General features: G+C 41.8%; 1 protein-coding gene across 3 annotated transcripts in view; it reads left to right on the top strand.

Annotated features, from left to right (window-relative positions):
• Positions 1 to 23,589, top strand: part of PLD1 (phospholipase D1) — a 171,644-nt gene that overhangs the window by 84,699 nt on the left and 63,356 nt on the right. For 2 of the 3 annotated variants that reach the window (XM_087725244.1, XM_087725243.1), the window contains exons 3-8: positions 1,462 to 1,589; positions 2,056 to 2,201; positions 3,640 to 3,748; positions 8,452 to 8,517; positions 15,561 to 15,619; positions 20,201 to 20,293. In XM_087725244.1, coding sequence (XP_087581370.1) covers positions 1,462 to 1,589; positions 2,056 to 2,201; positions 3,640 to 3,748; positions 8,452 to 8,517; positions 15,561 to 15,619; positions 20,201 to 20,293 — 601 coding nt within the window. The remainder of the gene's footprint in view (positions 1 to 1,461; positions 1,590 to 2,055; positions 2,202 to 3,639; positions 3,749 to 8,451; positions 8,518 to 15,560; positions 15,620 to 20,200; positions 20,294 to 23,589) is intronic. The other variant, XM_087725245.1, reaches the window with a different exon arrangement.

A 23,589-nucleotide genomic window follows, 5' to 3' on the forward strand; every position in this document is an offset into this window, starting at 1 on the left:
AGATGACATCTCACACTGGCTTTGGGAACCAAAAAAGGAAGTGCTGGGCGGCACATGGCCTATGGGTTTATCCACTCCTGTTTTTAGAAGGCTTGGAGTCAAGTTGTACACAGTTCATGAGGAAGCAAAGAACTATACTGCTAAATTCTGGAATTTTTTATTGGATAATGTTTGTTGAATTGTTGAAGTGCTCGTACTGTACTGATTAGTTATGTGTGTGTGAGAGAGAGAGGGAGAGAGTCCTTCCGTGCTGCTGTAAAGATCTGGCTGTCCCGGCTGGCCTGGGGTTAAGATTATAGCCCCACTCGAATTGTGCGATTGTTGTGTTTTTCTCTTTTTAACATGCTGTATTGTCTATTGTTTGTTGTTTTCCCTTCCCTTTTGAATTGTGAGCCGCCCTGAGTCCCCTTAGGGAAAAGGGCGGCATACAAATAAAGGCAAAAGTAAAAAGTAAAGTAAAGTAAAAAGAGAGAGAGAGCAGGAGGGAGGGATGTTGATGGTTGTGGTATGGTTTTCTATCAGTTTTGGTGGCACTCTTGTCAAAACTGGTGGAGGCTTCATATATCTATAGATGTGGATGGATGGATGAATGGATGGCTGGACGGAGGGATGATAGATAGAGATAGAAATATATATATTTGAACTCTCTACCAGTTAAGATGGATGGATGGATGGATGGATGGATGGATGGATGGATGGATGGACGGACGGAGGGAGAGAGGGATGGATGGATGGATGATATACATACATACATACATACACACACACACACACACACACACACACACACACACATACATTTGAACTCTTATCAGTTTCGAAGAGAGGTGTCACCAAAAATTGATAGCGACATCAACTATGTTTTATTCAACAAAGTCTGGTTAGGCAAACTGTAAGTTACTATCTGATTTGATCCAGAGTGCGAACTGTGTTGTTTCTCTGGTTCATATAACATATGTGGGTATATGCATAATTTTTTATTTATTTTGTTGTGTTTATCTAGTGTTCTATTGGAGGTGGTGACCCTTGGAGAGCTGTATGCAATGAAATTTCATTTTAATGTATGCTGTACAAAGTCAAAGTGACAGTAAAGTTATTCTAAGTCTAAGAATAATGTTTTGCTGTAGAAAAACCCAGATTCAATCCCTCACATATCCATTCATACAATTCATTCATTCAAGTTTTTGTTGTGAAACTTGTATTACTTTTTCCCCCCTATTATATATCATTCGAATTCACCCTCTTGGCACCAGGTTTCCTATCTAAAGGGGAAGTGACTAATACAAAGTAATCCAGAGCTTTGATCTGTTTGAAGGGAGCTGCTACATGGGGTGTAAGGAATTCACATGGTGCTGCCCTTCTGTATCGATCTGTCATTTAACTGCTTTTGCTGTAACCTGTTAAACGTGCACTTTAAAACCCATGTAAAGAACTGATACCCGGCCATCTCATTATTTGCAGTGGGCATTCCATTCTCAGCCATTTATAACACTAAAGGATTTAAAGAGCCTCAAGTGCAGCTCTACCTAAGCGGGTGTCCCATCCGAGTACGTGTTCTAGAAGTGGAGCGTTTTACGTCAACAACCAAGGTCAGACCCAGCTCTCTCTGAACTCTCAATCATACTTTCATGTTTGGCAATTTCATTGACAACTGCATCAGGGCTGTCGTTGACCTTGGGAGGGGGGGCGGTCAGCCATGGACGACTGGGTGGCCATGGATGACTGGGTGGGCGTGGCCAGCTTGATGCCACTCCCCAAACTGCTGACATGTTTCCTCTTCACACTGGGTAGACCGGGCTGAAGCCACACTGGTCCAATGTTTCCTCTTCGCAGCCCCTTATATTTTACTGGATGGATGGCTCCATGGGCTGGATCCAACCACATTCCAGGCCAAATCCAGCCCCCGGGCTTTATGTTTGACACCCCTGCTCTAACCCTACTAGAAGGTCACTAATGGGCTCTTTGTAAAATGCGCTTACGTTTAAAGCTGCTAAAAGAAGGAAATGACTAAATAATCTTCATTTGAGCCTTTAATGTTTGTTTTCCTTTTTGAAGGTGCCAAGTCCACGTGTTTACACCATTGAGCTGACCCATGGGGAGTTTACATGGCAAGTGAAAAGAAAGTACAAGCATTTTCAGGAGCTGCATAGAGAACTCCTTCGATACAAAGCTTTTATCCGACTTCCCATCCCAACACGGAGGTGATTACATTGCCATCTTTCTAAACAGGGATTCGTTTGGAGGGTAGAGTGAAAAAAAGGACTTATAGCTACCCAATGTTCATCCAGTGGTATGCTATGATTTGTTGAGAGCTCAGCACATTGTGTTGGCTATGTGGTTCTTCTCTCGGACAACATTGTTCAGATTTATATCAGCTTCAGCACTACAGTACTCTTACTATATCTGCTTCTTGATGGTATAGTTGGTTCTCTTTTTTAAAAAAAAGGAAGAACAAATTATTTAACTCTATGAGGTTGGATAAGCTAAAAGATAGCGAATTACCTAAGGTAATGTCATGTTTGAATTATAAGAATCCAGACGTCTAACTTTGTTGAGAAGATGATATCAAAGAATTACCAAATGTTCTGAATCTTTGGTTCCATTAATTTTCTTAAGGATTTTTTCAGTCTAGACAGCGGTGTGATTCATTTGGGTTTTCCACCGGTTAGCATGCTTATGTGCATGCTTGCATGTGCATCTTTGTGTTGTGCCTGTGTGCCTCCCTGCACATGCATGTGGCCTTCCATACATGTGCTTTGCTCATGCGGGTGGCATGCGCAGTGTCAAAAATGAAACTACATAGGATATTTTTGGAATGGGCATGCACGCACAACACCCCTTCGCCCTAGGCCCCCTTCCTGCAGCCTCCTGAGACCAAAAATGTGCTGCTGTGGGATATGCCACCCTCATGTTTCCCCATCTGTGTGACATGTAACCCCCTGCACATGTGCACGCGTCTCCTCCATGTGACACCCCCCCACATGCGCGGCAGTGACCTGAAAATCAGATGGCTGGCGGGAGGCACATGCACATGTACAGTGGAGTTGAGCTGGGTCGACGGCTCACATGCCCACAGAGAGGGCCATTACAGACCTAGAAAAATGATTGTGAATATCCATTTCAGAGATGATTGAAGTCATCACGTTAGGACCAAAGTAATTGTTTACAATGGTCAAGCTATATCAGAGATTGCCAGATTTATTTGGTTCGGAGATGTCATGATCATTCACCCATAGATTTGAACATCTAAATTGGCCTAATTTAGATATCTGAATTTTGTTGAATCGATGCCAATTAATTTGGTGATTCTAGGTAGATCAATAGGTAATCCAAATCAATTTTATGATTTAATTATTTGGACATGTCTATTGGCTTAGAAAGAACTTAATCGTTTATGTATGTTAAGTGTGGTAAAGGTATATTGTAGCACTTTTGTGGTGGATGAAAACACAAGCCTGAAGATGCACATTCAATTAATATATCCATGCATGTTTTACGTTATCTTTCCCAGTAATTAAAGGCATTTGAATCATTAGCTGCAAATGTTAAACACTGAGGACTTTTCTATTGGCAAATTCACCTTCCATCTCTGGGACACATTTCAGTGCATGAAATCAAATCAATGTTGTATTTTTTTAGACACACTGTGCGGAGACAGACTGTTAAAAGGGAAGAAGCAAGACAAATACCAAGTCTTCCACGCACCTCTGAAAACATGGTCAGAGACGATCATCTCTCCAGTAGAAGAGTAAGATCCTTCACCTGAAAAATAAGTTTTAAGTTATTTTTTTTAATGTTAATTTTAGACCTTGGCTACATATTGAATTGCAGTTTCTATAAATGAGCTTATGCATACATTTCATGCATGTTGTGTATTTGTTCTGATTTCATTGCTCCCTTTGCCTATGTAAATTGATAAAGTCAGAGAGCTGGAACTGAATATCTCATCTAACTAGATTTCGAGCTATACTTGGGACTCTCTAAGTGGATCATTCTAGTGCATAGCGGAGAGATTTTGCCCCTTGGGTGGTTCAGGAAGAATTGTATAGAGTTCAATTATTTCCCTTAACTGGTCTAATACTAGTTGATAACCAGGCGTTGTCTGGGTATTTATTTATAGAGGGAAAATGTCCACACCAAACGTAATGTTGGATTTTTCCTCTTACCAGAGGGACTCCCTTTGTGGAATACTGTGAAGCCGTTACTATGGCAACTCCAATATGCTATACAGTAGAAACCATTTTATGGCAGTACGTTAGAAGCCATTTGAAGGCACAACAGGCTGTATCTTAACAGAACGCACACCCTGAGGGGGGGGGGTGTCGGGGTGTCTTACCCCCACAGTATTAGTTTCCAAAGAGGAAATCATCTGTGTACCAAGTTTGGTTGAAATTGTTTGAGGTGTTCCAGAGTTATGCTGGACCAATACACACACACACAGCCATTTATATACATAAATACATATACATACACACACACACAAACATATAGAAAGAGAGGGAGGGAGGGTCCAGATGCTTCACGCTCTGGCCACGCCTATGCCTGGTTTAGCGAAGGGGGGAAGTCACAATATGTCACTTGACAATGCCGCTACAACATGGGTTTGACACCCCTGTTCTAGACTCATGACTTACCAGTTGAAGCTATTCCTAGGAAAACAGTGCTGGTGGCCATCTTCATTACAAGACACGTAGACCTTAAAGATATTTCCTTCAGGAAGGTATGGAAGACTATTAAAATTGGGTAGAAAGAATGCACTGTTAAGGAGAACTTGGGGATGCAGTGATGTAGTCCAGAGACTGGAGGAAAACCTGAGAAAGATATTCCTTGATTTTGTTTAGTATGATGGGGGAAGGGGAAGGGGAAGGAGAGAGAGAGAGAGAGAGAGAGAGAGAGAGTTGGGCAGTTGGGCGGTTCGAATCCCTAGTGCCGTGTAACGGAGTGAGCTCCCATGACTTATTCCAACTTCTGCCAACCTTGCGGTTTGTGAGAGCACGTAAAAAGTGCAAGTAAAAAAATATAGGGACCACTTTGATGGGAAGGTAACAACGTTCCGTGCACCTTTGGCGTTTACTCATGCCGGCCACATGACCATGGAGATGTCCACTGGACAGCGCTGGCTGTTCAGCTTTGAGACGGAGATGAGCACCGCCCCTCAGAGTCGGGAACGACTAGCACATATGTGCGAGGGGAACCTTTACCTAACTTAAAAGACTTGTAAATCCCACTATAGATGGGATTGGCTTTGACAACAATACAACTGTCAGCATGTTAGCGGTCTGATAGCGTCATACTGCACTAGCAGTTTGGCATTGCATTTGTTGTTGGTTTATTTCCAAATAACAATCAAGTTCCTGATTAAAATATATAAAGCCTGTATGGATTAGGGCCAAGAGTACCTTTTCAAGATTGCCTCTCTCATCTGAGATGTGAAACAAAAGATGCAACAAAGAGAGGCCTCTGAAATGTGAGCAGTGCCCTCACTTTTGATGTTCATGGGCCTGCATTCGGAAACTGGGCAAGTTTGAAAAGATGTAGGTATCTGGAACGGGCACTGGTAGTAAATGATTATTACGGGTAGTCCTTAGCTTATGATCATAGTTGGGACCAGAATTTCCATTCTTAAGTAAAGCATGTGTTGAATGAGTTGTAGCCAATTTCACAACCTTTTATGCCACGGTTAAGTGAATCACTTGATCATTAAGCAAATTTGGCTTTCCCCATTAACTTTATTTGTCAGAAGCTCACTGAAAAAAAAATCATGAATGGTGATCAGCTGTGAGTACCAGTTGTACGTCACCTTTTCAGTGCTGTTGTAACTTCAGTGGTGGTGTAACTTCAAACCATCACCCAACAAATGGTTCTAAGTTGAGAACTATCTAATTATCGGATTTAGGATGCATACATTCTAGAGGCAAGGTGGCGCAGTGGTGGGAGTGCAGTACTGCAGGCTACTTCTGCTGCCTGCATGCTGCCTGCAGTTTGGCAGTTCAAATCTCACTGGCTCAAGGTTGACTCAGCCTTCCATCCTTCCGAGGTGGGTAATATGAGGACCCAGATTGTTGGGGCCAATATGCTGACTTTGTAAACCAGTTAGAGAGGGCTGTAAAAACACTATGAAGCAGTATATCAGTCTAAGTGCTATTGCTATTTATTTTCTTTTTATTCTTTGGATAATGTGATTAAATTTGCTGGCTTTTGTAAACTGCTTGGTGGATTCAAATGCTTGGTGTAAAACTGACTGTCTTAAATAACTACTTAACAAACAACAGCATTTACACAACTTTCTATCTTCTTACCAGGGATGTCTGTGGTAGGTGAGGTCTCAGGAAATAGTCAAAATGGCAGTCATGATTCATGGGATCAAAGTCTTGTCTCTTTTTTTAACACACATGCAATTCCTATTAAAAGGAATAGAGCTTTGATCACAGGATTGCAACTATCCATTTTTATTGTTTTGACTTCTCTTCTGTAAACCCTCCCAATTATTATCTTCTTTAACACAGAGAGAAGTAAGTGCTTTTTATCAGGACAACCTGGCCTACCCAAATATGGGATGGAGCATACTCTACCTAATATGTAAGGAGCCTGAGTTCAAATCCCAGAAGGATATGGCTAGCTGATGAGAGCTAAATAGCTTGAAATAGAGATCTATAACAATAGCAATAGCAGTTAGACTTATATACCACTTTACAGTGCTTTACAGCCCTCTAAGTGGTTTACAGAGTCAGCATATTTCCCCCAACAATTTGGGTTCTCATTTTATCCACCTCGGAAAGATGGAAGGCTGAGTCAATCTTGAGCCTGGTGAGATTTGAACTGCCAAATTGCAGGCAGCCCACAGTCAGCAGAAGTAGCCTGCAGTACTGCACTCTAACCACTGCACCACCGTGGCTCTGTACTAATCTCCCTTTATTCCTCTGTCGGTAAATATAAATTCAACACAAAAATAGTTTGTCACGAAAGCGACTGCCTGCAAAGGCAAAAACAGAAGCAATATGCTCCGTCTCATATTTGGGAAGGCCATGTTGCCCTGATAAAAAACATTTAATCTCTCCCCTGGTATAGCTGACAAAGCAAGGAGAGCCTGTGGCTTAGAGGTAAATACATCTATCTAATATGCAAGTACCCCTGGTTCAAATCCCAGAAGGGTATGACTAACTGATGAGAGCTAAATATGGTAGATAGATAGATGAAATAGATCTATAGTAGTCTCCCTTTATTTCTCTGTCTTTAATCTTTATCAACATAGAGGGAAATGGACCACAAGCATTTTATATAAAATTCATATTGATGTGCAGTACTAAAGAAGAATTATGTTGACATTCAAATCCAAGTCCAATTTTAAGCATGCTGTTTGTGCTTAGTCCTGTCATGGAGATTTAAGGCTTTGTTTTGTTTTGGGTTTTTTTCCCCCCTTAGTTCCTCTTTCTCAATTTTTTGCTCTGTTTACCAGAAAGAAAGATTATCCTGAATTTAAAAGACTCTCCCTGAGAGCAGTTGTAGGCAAAAAAAAAAAAATCCTTATTTTTTTTTACCCTATTCTCAGCAATTCTAAATTCACCCTCCTGTCTTCAAAGTTAATTACTTGTGAAAAAATATCAGTCTTCCTTTCATGTAAATCTCCAGCTATTTCAGATTGCTTTTTATCATGAGGCATTTCTCAGATTCATCTGCAAAGTAAAATCAATTACCGCTTTGTTAATTATCTCATCTTTTCATTATGGTTATCTTCATAAATCATTCTCCTGCTTAATCTTTTTCATATCCTATTTCCTCTGCCTTCCTCTCCACTTGCTGTCTTTCTATCACCCATGCAACATTTCAATTTTGTCAAAAGAGATCTTGTTGTTTTAGTCTGGTTCTTCATAACAACAACTGTGATTGGTTGTTTGCTTGCAGTCATTTCATTACTTGACTAGGTAACATCATCTGTGCTACTGAATGTGGGGTTTGTTCCCGATTTATATACAGTGATTTGTCCTGATAGTGTTGATGGGGTTGTGGTTTTCTCCTTGGAAGTTCTTTGATTAGGGTATTATTATCTGCTTGATTATTTTTCTGGTGTTAAACCCTGCTTATCTGTGTTCTGTTTGCCAGAAAGGAAGTATTCTGGTCTTTTTGTTTCCTTCTTCGCTTTTGAATGGTGTGTAAATGTGGTTTATCTCTATATGCCTGTTGATGGCTAATTTGTCTATCAAGTTTCCAAAAATTGCCTAGCATTTTTGAATTTAATGTGGGATACTTAGTTTCTCAATTGAAACTATGGTTAAGTCTGTCCATATCTTATGAGATTAAGAAGTTTGCATCATGCCTTCTGAATGGTAGTTGATATTCATGGATGTGCTTTGCTAGTCTTCTGCCTGTCTGTTTTAATAATGGATATTGCAGTTCTTACACTGGCATGTTTGTGTTTCCTTTGTACATTGTATTTCTGTGTTTCCTTTGCAGAAACAACTGGAAGATTACGTCGCAAATCTCTTAAAAATGCCCCTGTACAAGAATTATCATGGAACTGTAAGTAACTTTAAAATGATGTTTATTTTTGTCTGCCCAGTTAAAGTTATTCTATCATTATTCTATGATTGTTTGATAAAGAAAGATCATATTAGTGACCTGAGTTATAATGGACAGCTTGACTTAAATATATATAAATGTCAACTTTACGAGGTTTTCAAAAGTGTTTGGGCTGCCAGATCATAAATATTTGGGGGAGGTTGGATTGGGTGAAAGAAGACATTTTGATTTTGTATCTAGAACAATATAAACCTAGCTACTGTAATTGCAACTTTTTGAGCAAGTCATGGTCAAAGAACAGTGCTAATTCAGCCAATCTGAACTTTATATGTAATGTTCTTTGTGATATCAAGATGTTATTGTCTGAATCCTGTGTTGCAAAGTACTAGTGTAATGGAGAAATTAGCTTCCATTTTTCTTATTTCCTATTGCACGGTTATCTTCTTCCTCTGTTTTCACTGCTCTTTTATAAAGGTGGCTATATTGCTCTGTTCAAAAAATGAAATTCCTCACATTTATTCCCACATTTTATTTTATGGTGTACTTTGCACAGTATAGCAAGCTAGACTAAAATGAAATTGGGTTCATTTGCAATTTAAAGGGGTACACTCTCATGGTTCCACCACAAAACCGCATTCGATTAAAGGGCGCTCGACGAAACCGCGTAGCTGACGTCATCACAGCGCGACAACAGCGCGGAGAAAAAAGCACGCTGTCAACGCTAAACCTAAAATTAACCCCTAAACCTAAACCTAACCCCCCTAAACCTAATCCTAAACCTAACCCTAAACCTAACGCTAAACCTAATCCTAACCCTAACCCTTAACCTAACCCTAACCCTAACCCTTAACCTAACCCTAAACCTAACCCTAAACCTAATCCTAAACCTAACCCTTACCTTAACTTGAATCGGCTTGCTTTCAAAGCGCTATTTAAAGCGCCCTTCTTTCTCCACGCTCGCTGTTGTCGCCCTGTTGATGACGTCAGCGACGCGGTTTAATCGGGCTCGCTTTAGTCGAGCGCGGTTTTGTTGTGCCACGCACTCTCATCAGTGGTGGGTTCCGGATCCCGTTGCAACTGGTACACTGCAACGGGGGCCCGCGTCCACCATGTGAACGTGCGCGTCACACACGCAACATGCACATGCATACCTACCGCCCGCGCCACACAGGTGCCATATGCTCCATGCGCATGCATAAAAGCCCTGATCGGCTCAAATAAGCAGAGCAGGCGGGCCCTCCAGAGCACCGTACCGGAATGGTACCTGGTGTTCCCAGCAGGCACTGGTACGCCTGTACCAGGGCGTACCGGTCGTATCCCATCACTGACTCTCATTCATGAGGCTTAGCACGTGATGTGATCTTCAAAAATATTGTTGGAAGAAATGACCTTCTGGGTTCAGTTCCAAGTGGACTCTGCCTGAAGCAGGTAGATCTTTGTTGTGTAGAATAGATTGGCTCAGGCCTTAATGCCCCATTAACAAAGGTGGAGGTGTTGAGTTTCTACCTCCCTTGAAGGGAGACTATTCTGTCCTTTTAATATTTCCTAAAATATTTCATTTATCTAGGAGAGGGGTGGGTGCTAACTTCTTACAATATAACACTAATATGGGTGTGGAGTGGGAGGGAGCATATAACTTACATGTTTACCAAAGTTTAAGATTCACTAGATTTGTGAGAACCCAGAAGCAATTACATGAAGTCCACATTTGCCTTGTTTTGCAACCATTCATATAGTGATAAAAAAAATAACTTTGCAACTAATCTTTGCATTTATAACCTTCACAGGTCTATAAAAAAGGAAAGCTGAAATAAGATCATAAACAAAGTTGTCATTTCACTAAACAACTGAGTTATGGCCCCAATTGTGGTTGCTAAGTAAGGACTACCTATACTATTGAAAAGATTAATACTCTCTTCTATGCTGTAAGCAAAAACCTACCTATTTACATGGTGAGAGCTGTGGTGGCGCAGTCATTAGAATACAAAATTGCAGGCTAATTCTGCCGACTGCTAGCAGTTCAATCCTGACCAACTCAAAGCTGACTCATCTTCCATCCTTCCGAGGTCGGTAAAATGGAGTCTGTCAACTACTGAGAGAGGGTTATAAAGCACTATGAAGCGGTATATAAGTCCTATCGCTATCTCTACTTCACTAATCACATGCAAATTGGGGAATCTGAATTAACAAAAGTTTAATACAATACAGCTCAGCTACAATTTTCCCTTTCAGTTTCTCTACCCGTTTTATGAAACTAACATTGTATAAAAGATGTTTCTGCTCGAAACAGAGAAGTATCTATTAGACAAATCCACAGAGAACAATGTCGTCAGCAACATTTGAACTAATGTATAGAGGCTGTGTATCTCTACTTCTACCTGTTGGGATGTAACAACAGAGAACTGTTTCGTGACCTGTATCATCCCTGAAACTGTCTAGTTTCCATTCACTTGAAACAGAAACAAACCCTTGAGCTAAGTCAGCAGGGGCCCCCTTTATGTTTTTGAAAAGGTGATTATAATTTCTCACCTCTTCGTGTAGGCTTGGACTGGTGTACATGTGTAATAACATAATTGCCTTCTGTTCATAAATGCAATATCATGCCAACTTGGCACTTGGAAATGTTGAGTCACTGGAGCGGGTTTAAACCCATAGTGCTTCTGTGTAAAATTTCATTCCCGACATGTTTTCACCTCTTTCAGTCTTCTCCCAAGACAGGTGTTCACTTCCTCTGTGAAATTTTACTGCTTCTTCAACAAGTAATTTCTGGAAGCAGGGAATAATTTAAGTCCATTGAAAAATTATTTCCAGGGCAGAGTTTTGGATTCAGAAGGACAGTATATAGACACAGAAAGGAATGCAGTATATGGGTGTGCCTGCACACATATCCCAGTATAATATTTCCTTGTTTTGCATACCCTGAAGAATAAAGCTACTACTTGTATTAGGGAGTACATTTGATTACAACTGTACGTTGTCGTCTTCCAATATTATTGGCTGTGTACTTTATAGGTTTGTGGCTTTTCTGCCTTCTGGTTCTGTTGCAATATTGAATGCTAGATTACAAGCCGATTCTACTTACCTTTTACATTGTTCTCTTGGATGCTCTGATTATAGTCATTGTTTATGTCAAAGACTCTTTGTTGGTCTTTGTAGTTCTCCGTGATGATGAATGGTCAACGGTTATGGAGTGTGTTTGTAAGGCTTTCTCTTGGGAGCCTTTTTCATCAATGGCCATCAGCTGATTCTGCATCCATTTGTTCACTATACATCAGGGTCACTAATTCTTATTTGAAACCAATAACTGCTTATTGATTTGGTAGTTGTGAACTGTATACTGCAATTGCTCTATTTTGTTTTTTAAATTGCACTGCATCTCTGTAAAGGGGTATATGAGCATTGTAAAGAAGGAGACGAACAACTTGTGTCTTGCACGCGGTACCTGATATGGGACTCCTGTGCAGCCCAAGTGAGTCAGTGGGATTTAAAAAGTTGACCCAGTTTTTCTGTTATTTGCATATGGGGGCAGAGGCCTGAAATTAGTGCCTTAAACCTTTCCCTTTCCTCCAAGGGCAATTCACTCCATTAGCAGAGGATTAAGGCCTTAAGTCAGAGCACAAAAGATAAAATATGACTTTCAGCTCAAAAATGTTACTTATCTGTGCCTTACCCTGATCGTCAGTATAATGCTAAGCTAGGATGTTGTCATGATCATAATTGCCTTGGCTTCTGGCTTAAAAGAACTTGGATTTTGTGTTTCAAAGGTAGCACAAAAGATCCTTTGGGATTTGTCTCCACCAAACAACTGTTGCCAATTCACGTTCAATTCTCCCTTTCTCTTAGAGGGATTTTTTTCTCCAGGTGTTTTTCTTGGTGGAAAAATGTATGTTGACACTGAAATCTTCACAGGCCTTACTTCATAACTAGGTTTATTGGAAAACCTGGATGAAATCTTGAGTATTCCCTGGGATAGATGAGGGAATATATAATTTCAGATGTAGCATAGAAGATGTTACTTTGCTGTCCTTTATGGGATTCTGCAGCTTTTAAGCTCAAGGCATCCTACAGCACTTTTCCACAGTACTTTTTCTGTTAATGATTACTCTGCAAACATAGCAATAGCAATAGCAATAGCAGTTAGACTTATATACCGCTTCATAGGGCTTTCAGCCCTCTCTAAGCGGTTTACAGAGTCAGCATATCGCCCCCACAGTCTGGGTCCTCATTTCACCCACCTCGGAAGGATGGAAGGCTGAGTCAACCTTGAGCCGTTGAGATTAGAACCGCTGAACTGCAGATAACAGTCAGCTGAAGTGGCCTGCAGTACTGCACCCTAACCACTGCGCCACCTCGGCTCTTGAACATGAAAAAATGGCAGAACTTTTGCACGCTCATATTCACCAAATTTAGGCAGTGGTTTATTTTTTTATTTTTTTAATGATGGGCAGAGATTACACTTTGACTTAATGTAGTTGTAGTTGTAGTTGCGTTTATTTATAGGCCGCCCTTTTCCCTGAGGGGACTCAGGGCGGCTAACAACTTATGGGAGGGGAAGACGTACAATAACATAAAATGAGTACATTTGCACTGAACAAATCTTTTTCCGAATGAAAGTGAATATACACGTCCCAGGATAATACTGCAGGATCCAGTCTGGGTCCAGAGGTTTTGTCTTCCGAGCTTTTGGACTCGTGCCGGAGCCCAACTTTAGGGAACTTCTCTTTAGCAGAGTGTGTGCTGTTATATTTATATGGTGCCTGCTGTATGTGGCTTTTTAGAAGTTGATTGAGGTGTGTTGATGGCTGGCCTTGATGTCATTAGCTATCATTTGCTTGTGCTGCCCCTTTCAAGTACTTAGAAGGCGAAGGCTGTGCAGCATAAGCAAATGGCAAGCAACTGCTTAAAAGCCAGCCATCATCACATCCCAATCAGCATCTAAAAAGCCATATAGGCACTATAAATACCATACACAGAACAGCACACACTCTGCTAGAGAGAGAGAGATGTTCCCTGAAGATTGGCTCAGAGTAGTGGTGGGTTGTTAATTTTTTTACTACTGGTTTTGGCATGCTCCTGTGTGCACTTGCACGTGCTCAAACCTTCTGTGCATGTGCAGAAGCAGTTGGGTGGAGTCTTCCATCGCCACTACTACTGGTTCGGCCAAACTGGCAGCAACCCACTCCTGGCTCACAGGAAAAAACCTCTGGTCCCGATGACTGACCCAGATTGAATCTTACAACAAATTCATTCACTTAATATGTTGACAAGTCTAATATAGATTGGGTGAAACCAGGATTAGTGAGATCCCGGTTTCCCTGTGAAAGGGATCTTGGAGTCTTAGTGGACAACCAGTTAAACATGAGCTAGCTGTGTGTAGCAGCAGCCAAAAAAGCCAATGCAATCCTATATTGCATTAACAAAGGGTTCCAACTAAGATCAAGTGAAATACTAATACCACTCTATATTTGCCTTAGTAATACCACACCTAAAATACTACATTATTTTTGGCCACCTCACTATAAAAAAGATGTCGAAATTCTAGAAAAACTGCAGAGAAGAGCAACCAGGATGATTAGGGGACTAGAGACTAAAACATATGAAGAATGGTTACAGGAACTGGGCATGGTTAGTCTAGAGAAGAGAAGGACCAAGGGAGACATGATAGCAGTGTTCCAATATTTGAAGGGCTGCCACAGAGAAGAAGGGGTCAAGCTATTTTCCAAGGCACCTGAAGACCAAACAAGGAATACTGGATGGAAACAATAGTGCTACCATACACGAGCAATACAAATACCCAATGAGCAGGAATTTTATATCTGTGTGGAGATATTTATGCTCTCTATGCTTAGTTATTTCCTTGCAAATGTTTTATTGCCCAGTTAGGCAACACCCTCAATGAACTGGCAAGTGTTATCTAGCTGGGTAATAAAATATCTGCAAATAAACAATTCATAACAGAGATCACCAAGAACTTCACAGTTCAATATTGAGCTAAATTCTCTCCCACTAGCATTGCATCATTCTTAATCTGAGTAAGAGCTCAAACCATAGCATGATTCCATGCAGTTATCAGAGCATTACAATAACAACCCTGTAGATGAAATTTGGGCTGAGAGATGGTGGGTCATCCAGTGTCCCAATGGGGTGTAAGGTTGTGTGAACTTGGGATTTCTCTGTTTTCAGTTTAACCACTAAAACACACTGGTCATTGGCTTGTAAAAAAGTCTAGGTTCGGTTCCTCTCTGGGAGAAATAATCAGGGTCTAAAAATTGGAGAAGCTTCTGGATGAGCCCTGGAATATCTGCCATTATTCAGAGACTGTGTTGCCATAATATGCCTACTGGTGGCTTTCTCAACCCAGCTCTCTGGTTTTCTACATAATGCTTTGGTCCATAAACTCCCTACAAAGGTTGGGTTTACACAACTTACTAAAGGCATTTGGCTTGTTTGTGGTTCTGCATTTTATGTAGAGGTCACAGAATAAACAAGAAGAGTCCAGATGTAACTGGACTCAAGGCCACTTTTTCTGTTCTTCCTTGCCCACAATGAGCTGATATGGAGCTTTCCATATCAAAATAGTGGCTGACATGGAGCTTTCGATAACTTTTGCTCTGAAGTATGGGACTGAACCAAGCATTTATGGCAAGGTTAAATATTATAGAATCTTCCTCAATTCAGTGCTATCTTCATGTGAGATAATGTCAGGTGCAAGCAGTTAGGTAGCAGAATAAAAAGTACTACACGTTTATATCATGCTACACAAGACGCTGAACCACAAATGATCAAGGTGAATTGGTCCCAGATAAGACTCAACTTCAAATAGACCTGAATTTAGGTCTCTTATGGGGATGTAGAGACTCCAAACTGATGATGTTTTGATCCTGCCCTGATGCTCAGCCTGGTTGTCTCCTACACATTCCCTGTCTGGTTTTGGTTGACTTTGATTTAGCATCCTGGTAACATTGAAATAAAGCAATATGTAGACTATTTTTGCATTAAATTAATGGAAAATGTTCCCTTTCACTTTGTATTTCATTTTTCAGATGGAATTCCTTGGTGTAAGTCAACTGTCATTCATCCATGATCTGGGACCTAAAGGCATGTAAGTCTTGGCCTCTTTATGAATATGTTTAGTGAAAACATTTCTGTTTTCAATTTTCAGCTTCTGGTTTACAGAACATTTTAAGTAGAACATATAACTACCCTAGAAGATAAAGCAATTATGTATGTGTGGTGCCATTTGTTTGTTTACTTAATTTCTCACATTTATATAGCTGCCCATCTCACAACACAGTGATTATAGGCAGCTTACAACAGAAATAATCGTAAAATCCATATAATGAGTACAATTTTTAAAAAGTCAGCAATATTATTGACATAATAAGACAGTGGACAGAATTGTTGTTAAAAAAATGGGGCCATTTCATTAACTCACCATTGCACCGAGATCTTCAGGCCTGCTGACAGAGCCATGTTTTAAGAGACCTCTAGTAAGAGATCATAGATGCGGTGGCTCAGTGGCTAAGACGCTGAGCTTGTCGATCAGAAAGGTCGACAGTTCGGTGGTTCGAATCCCTAGTGCTCTCGTTACTTGTCCCAGCTCCTGCCAATCTAGCAGTTGAAAACCATGGAAAAATGCAAGTAGAAAAACAGGAACCACCTTTGGTGGGAAGATAACAGCGTTCCGTGCGCCTTCGGCGTTTAGTCATGCCAGCCACATGACCACGGAGATGTTTTTCGGACAGCGCTGGCTCTTTGACTTTGAAACAGAGATGATCACTGCCCCCTAGAGCCGTGAACGACTAGCACATACGTGCAAGGGGAACCTTTACCTTTAGTAAGAGATCAAAGATCGGGGGCAAATCTCACCTCAGAGGCAGACAATATTTCGTAAGGTAGATGCGAAATCAAAAAAAAAAAAAGGCTCATCTTCTTTTGTAGACAGGACCCACAGCACACCTGTTTGGCCAAACCTGACAAGACTAGATATAATCAGGTGGAGACAGTGGCTCAGGTAAACTAGCCCCATGCCATGAAGGGCTTTAAAAGTCAAACCCAGCATTTTGAATTGGACCTGGAAGCAAACTGTTAGCCAGTGGACTTCATAGGACAGGAGTGTTTCAAAGGTGCTTTTTCAAAAGGCATCTGGACTTGTTTTCCCTTGAAGACATTTCAGTTCAGAACTGAAGAAGCTTCTTGAATGAGAAGTAAAATGTCCTCAAGGAAAAACAAAGTCCAGTTTGGACAACCATGACCTCGATGACTCCATAGACATAGGACAGGAGTGTAACATGTGCCAATCTAGAGCCACACATATAGCTTCCTGACCTACTGCATTAGGCACCAGCTGAAGCTTCTGGATACTCTTCAAGGGCAGCCCCAGGTAGAGCACAATACAGTAGTCCATTCGAGAGGTGACCAGGGCAAGAGTGACTGTGAGCAGAGCCTCCCAGTCCAGGAGCTGGTGCATAACACAAAGCACAAACACAAGGGCATTGAAGCTGTACGGGTAACCCCCACACATGGAATTTTGATGCAGATTTCCAATTTTTCAAAGCTTTGGTAGGGAGAATCAGCTAATTATTCAAGTTATGGAAGTTGTAGCCAGAAGGATACACAGGTGACAGCACTTAATCAATGTGCTAAGCTAAGCAGGGCTGCATGTGGATAATTCAGTTGGGAGTACACTGGGAAATCTTACAATTGTAGGATAGCTGGAAGAAGGTATTGATAAACTATATCCATGCCCTTGCAAGAAAAACGCATGAAGGGGGTCCATGTAATCACCAGAAGCTGAGCTCAACCCAGATTTTTATGCAGGAAGAGATTTGCAGGATGAGAAGCTGTGAATTTTTCAGCCACCTCCTGCTTCTATTTCTGTAGCAACTAGAGTTAGTAAGTGACAACTTCTTGTGAAAGATTTTCCCCTTCTAATTCCTGCAAACTACAATATTGCCTAAAGCGATGGCGAACCGTGTCAAATGTGTCACAGGTGACACTCCGTGCCACTTTGAGGATGCTCCAGGCCTCCGGACCGAAAACAATGCTAAACCCCATTTATATAACCTGATTAAGAAAAAGGCATGAATGTGTGCATGAAATCACAACAACTTGTGAATTCCAGAGAGTCAAAGGCAGAATTATAACTGGATATTCTTTTTTAAAGGGACGTGATGACTCAGTGGCTAAGATGCTGAGCTTGTTGATCAGAAGGCAGGCAGTTCGGCAGTTCGAATCCCTAGCACCACTTAACGGAGTGAGCTCCCGTTACTTCTCCCAGCTTCTGCCAACCTAGCAGTTCAAAAGCATGTAAAAATGAAAGTAGAAAAATAGGAACTACCTTTGGTGGGAAGGTAACAGTGTTCCATGCACCTTTGGCATTTAGTCATGCTGGCCACATGACCATGGAGACGTCTTTGGATCGCGCTGGCTCTTCAGCTTTGAAACAGAGATGAGCACCACCCCCTAGAATCGGGAATGACTAGTATGTGTGTGCGAGGGGAACATTTACCTTATTCTTTTTAAAAAAATGGAATTCCTAATGGTAAGAATTCAGCATTATCTAGAAAGTTGGCCAGCTTTCCTTTGCTGGATATATTCAAGCAGAGTCCGGAAAATTTTCTGTCCAGGAACATTGAATTTCTGTCCTGAACAGGGGATTGGATTTGATGACCTAAACATCTGCCTCTAACATTACAGTTCTGTAAATTTGAGACAAAGACAACTTTATAGTCAGTTATGAATGGACTTGATTGTACTAGCTGGCTCTACCATGCTTCGCCACGTGGTTCTCTCAATGTTCCTGCTGGCTTATTTCATATTTATTATGTTATCTGCCTCTAGCTGGTAATCCAAGGAACAAACCTTAAAGGACCCATGCTTTACTTTTAGTTTAAGGCTTTAACCTGTTACCAAACAAAGAAATAAGCAAGCCACTGATTTAAGGAATACACTGAGAAATAGAACTAGGTTAGACCATGATCTGGTGCATTCACTATCTCAACCAAGCATAAATTGTGGTTGCTTGAATGCATCCAATTCAAGATATTGGTCCTGCGGGGCTAAGATCCAGGTTACTTTGACAAAATTCTCCTCCAAGTAGAGTCTCCGCAACCAGTTCATTTAGTGTGGGATGGGATATTGTGGATATCTCACCTTCTGAGTTTAAAGGAGAAGCTCCGAAAAACATCTTCTCAGTGACAACCCAACCTTTTTGGGACCAAATCCATATGAACCCTATATTTGGCATGTCCAGGATAGCAATGGAACAATTCAGGCAGAACTTTGGAGTTTGAAGACTCGTTCACAGGAGGCCAGTGAGTTTTATGTTAATTTTATGGTCAATTTTCACTCTTGTCAAATTTGATTGATTTTAGTGAGGCTTTAATGTTGGATTCAGCAAGGAAAGAGTGTATATATCGCAAATAAATAAATCAGCAAGAAAAGAGTATATAAAGGTAAAGGTTCCCCTCGCACTTATGTGCTTGTCATTTCTGGCTCTAGGGAGTGGTGCTCATTTCCATTTCAAAGCCGAAGAGCCAGCACTGTCCGAAGATGTCTCCTGGTCATGTGGCCGGCATGACTACATGCCGAAGGCGCATCGAACACTGTTACTTTCCCACCAAAGGTGGTTCCTATTTTTCTACTTGCATTTTTTCAAGCTTTCGAACTGCTAGGTTGGCAGAAGCTGGGACAAGTAACAGGAGCTCACTCCGCTATGCGGTGCTAGGGCCAAACTGCCAACCGAATCGCCAAACTGCCGATCTTTCTGATCGACAAGCTCAGCAGCTTAAAATAAATCTTGCAGACAAACGATGGAGATGGTTCCTGACATGAAAAAAGGAAATGCACTAAAGGCCCCTTTCTTCATGTTTGAAATTGGTTGGGGGGAAAAAAAACTTGCAAGATTGGACTTTGTTCAAGGATATCCAATAAACCAGAGTTTCTCAACTTTGTCCATGTGATGTGACACCCGGAAAAAATCCTCCAGGGAAATATTGAAAGCAAATGAGGTCCAGGCAGAAGAAGAACATCATGGCTTCAAAATGTAAGGGACCGGTTTGGACAAAACTCAGCAGCACTTTTTCGTGAGGCTGTTAAGCAGAAGCACCAACATGATCGCCAACATCCGATGGTGGATATGGCACATGAAGAAGTCCATTTGAAGTAGGAGTGAAATACTACCAGTTCGAACAGGTTCACACGAACCGGTAGTAAAAATATTACCAGTTAGGGCGAACGGGTATTTCCGACAATCAGCTGTGACGCACGATTTATATTAGCTAGAATCGCTGGATTTCCTGTTTTCTAGCTAATCTAAATCACCCGGCACAGCGGATTTCTTCCCCCCCCCCCTTGTTCTATTTACCTTTGCAGGCGTGCTCAGTAGCAGGCCCATCCTGCTTTGATGCTGTGCTCATACAGAAGGCCCTGCATGTGTGTGCTCACATTGCTACCGAACCAATAGCAAAGGTAAGTTGATTTCACTCCTGATTTGAAGATATATGGACTTCAATTCCCAGAATTTCACAGCCAGCATGGGGAATTCTGGGGAATTGAAGCCCACACATCTTCAAGGAGACAAAGTTGAGAAACACTGCAGTAGGCAAAACTCCTGATTAGGTTTATCTTCTCCTAAAGACTTGCTAATTCATTGCACTCTTTCTCTTGCCTTTGTCTTCAGAGAGGGTATGATTATGAAGAGGTCTGGAGGACATCGAATTCCTGGCTTAAACTGTTGTGGGCAAGGAAGGCTATGCTACCGATGGTCAAAGAGGTACTTTTGTGGACATTCTGAATTTCTTTCTAAATGCTTTCCCAATCCCCCAGCATTAAGCTGAATGGTTTAGAAGCAAAGAAAGGTAGTTTTGAAAAAAAAAAAAAACACCTGCAGGTGGTAGAAGTAATTTTTGCTCTCTAACAGCTGTCTGGTCTGTTTTAAGCCGAAGAAACATTTTGAAAAAGATTTGAATGATATTACTCTCACCTAAATCAGATGCAAAACTAGTGACAGATGGAGTGGTGTATATTAAATTGGACCCCTTTTGCACTCAGTTTCATGAATTATCTGGCAATAACTCATAGCTCACCTTTATTCCAGCTCCAGGAGCCCATTTTTAATACTTTTCTGCTTTGTTCCTTTTACTTTCAGAAAGACGAATTGGGATCACTTTTTTTTAACATTCAAAAACAGTCGGATTTTATAACACAACTGGGGCAGAGGGTGGTGAACACAGCTTATTTTTTTTTTCAGAATATACATTCCATCTACCAGTTTTGATCTAATTAAGAAATAAATACAGGACAGATTATTGCTTGATTACAAGTCTAAAAGTTGGTGTACCTCTGCTTTGTGCAAAAGTCGGCACAGAGATTCCCAGATGGAAGATGTGTTCAAGCAAAACAGGATAGTCATTAAAAATACCATGTTTAGTTGATAAATGGGATTGGTTACTCAATTCAAAGCATTTTAAGTTTAAGGACGGTGCCCTCCGTCCTTATTATTAACTTTGTAGAAAGCCAGTTTGGTGTGGTGGTTAAGACACCAGGCTAAAATAGGGAGATCCTGAGTTCTAGTCCCACTTTAGGAACAAAGCCAGCTGGTTGACCTTCGGCCAGTCACTCTAGCAGTCCTAGAAGGAAGCAGACAATGGCAAACCACTTCCAAAAATCTTGCCAAGAAAACTTCAGGGAGTAGTCCGGGCATGAGTTGCCATGAGTCAATGCACATACACACGCACACACGTACACACACACTATTACTAACTACTATTCCTATTTACACACTTGGTGAATCAATGCATACTTTTCTTCTTAAATGAAAGTTTCATTGATTAGGAATTAAGACACTCTAAAAAGCAATTTATTACAATTAAACTTAAAGTGGAGGTATTCACTTATAAAATATGCAGCAACCTTACTTCAGACTTACCTTCAGGTAGGAATGGCATTCTACTTACTGATGGTTTCTCTAGTTCATTTTCTGTCATTATTTTAAATGCAATAAAATATTTTAAAAAAATAAAAATAAAAACAACCCCGATGGTTTCTCTTATGGGGAACAGCCTCTTGATCAGAAATAACCACGGTGGGTCCAAATAAGTGCTCCAAGGCAGCCACCAGCACTTTTTAATTTTCTGAAATGTCTATAGAACTTAAGGAAGACCCAAAGGCATCTCTGGAAATACAGAAAAGACAAGGCTAAAGTTTTATACTTTGGCTTGCTGACAGATCCATAGAAGAGATCTGAAAAAGATTATTCTTTGGCCATTGTGTGGATAGTCCCTGATTTAGGATGCTTCTTGACAGGGGTGGGATTGAAATTTTTTAGTAACCAGTTCTCTGCCCAGTTGCTAGGTGGGTGTGGCCATGGTGGCGTGGCCTACTTGGCCTCCTGCACCAGAGCTGGGGGGGCATCTTCACCTTCCTCGGGCTCTGGAGGCTTTCCGCAAGCATCCGGGAGAGTGAAAATTGCCTCCTCCGGGCTCTGAAGACCCTCCGGAGGCCAGAAACAGACCAGTTTTCGGACTTCCGGGAGGCCCGTTTTTCGCCCTCTCAGAACCTCCAGGCAGGTCCACACATGCAAAACAGGCTTCTTGGAGACTCCTGGGAAGGATGGAGCAGGGTGGGCGGAACCAGCCAGTCTTTGCAACTACCGGTTTGGCAAACCAGATGTAAAATTATCATCCGTTTCGCCTGAACAAGTCCGAAGTGGCTGAATCCCACCCCTGCTCCTTGACCTGTACAGATACTTCCCTAGTTGGGTTTTAAGACTGATTTAATATGATACAATGAACATTTGAGGGAACTAGATATGTGTACTCCAGTGGTGGGTTGCAGGCAGTACACCCCGGTATGGGCGTACCAGTGCCTGCCAGAAGCACCAGGTACTGTTCCGGTACGGTGCTCTGGAGGGCCCATTCACCCGCCCAAGATCCTTACCTGTACTTGAGCTCTATGCCCCTTCTGCGCAGGTGTACGGAGCGTACGGCACCTGCACAACATTCCGCCGAGCAGCTGGAGTGTCGTGGAGGTAACGACGCATCCGCACGCATGCATATGGAGGCCATCAGGCCCCTTGCACCGTACCAGTTGCAACGGGATCCATAACCCACCACTGGTCTAGTCTAACAAAGTGAAGAACTAAAAGCACTATGATAGAAGACTTCCAGTGCTTGGGGAGCTATCAGATAAGTGGGGGGGGGGGAGACAGTCTATTCTCCAAAGTACCTGAGGACAGGACAAGAAGTAATGGGTAGAAGATCATTGAAGAGAGATCCCATCTGGAATCAATTTATTGACAGTAAGACGAATTAATCAGTGGAATGGCTTTCCTCCAGCAGTTGTGGGAGCTCCATCACTGGAGGTTTTCAAGACAGACTGGACATCCATTTTCTGAAATAGTAGAGGGTCTCCAGTTTGAGTAGAGGGTTGGACTAAAAGTCCTTCAAGGTCCCTCCCAACTCTGTTATTATGATTATTGCAAGGCAGGGGTGTCAAACTCAAGGCCTGCGGGCTGGATTCGGCCCACAATGTAGTTGGATCCGGCCCACAGGGCCGTCCTGAAAAACGTAAGGAGCCAACCCGCATCGCTTTGGCCCGGTCTACCCATGTCGCTTTGGCCTAGTCTACCTGTGTCACTTCGGACCGCTCCACCCATTACGAGGGGGAAACATCGGGCCAGCGTGGCTTCAGCCCAGTCTACCCAATGCAAAGAGGAAACATGGCAGCACTTTGGGGAGTGGCGTCAATCTGGCCACGCCCACCCAGTTGTCCACACCTGCCCGGCCCACAGCCCTGATGTGGCCCTCAATGAAATTGAGTTTGACACTCCTGGTGTATGCAATATGCTTCTTGCTTTCCCCTGCCTCAATTGGACCTTTTCTTTGGCAGATCACTTTGTATTCTTGGCAGGCCTTTTCCTCACAGAAGGACGTTTCGACTAGCAGAAATGACTCATTTCATTCTAAGCCTCCACTTGACAAATGTTTTTATTTAAGAGTACATTCTTAATTCATGGAGATATTATGGAATTTGTATCTACTGCTCGCAAAATCCAAAATTAGATAAAGC

The sequence above is a fragment of the Thamnophis sirtalis genome, unplaced genomic scaffold (genome assembly GCF_051295495.1).
Source record: "Thamnophis sirtalis isolate CommonGarterSnake01/CBP01778 unplaced genomic scaffold, rThaSir2_p1.2 scaffold_11, whole genome shotgun sequence".
NCBI lineage: Eukaryota > Metazoa > Chordata > Lepidosauria > Squamata > Natricidae > Thamnophis > Thamnophis sirtalis.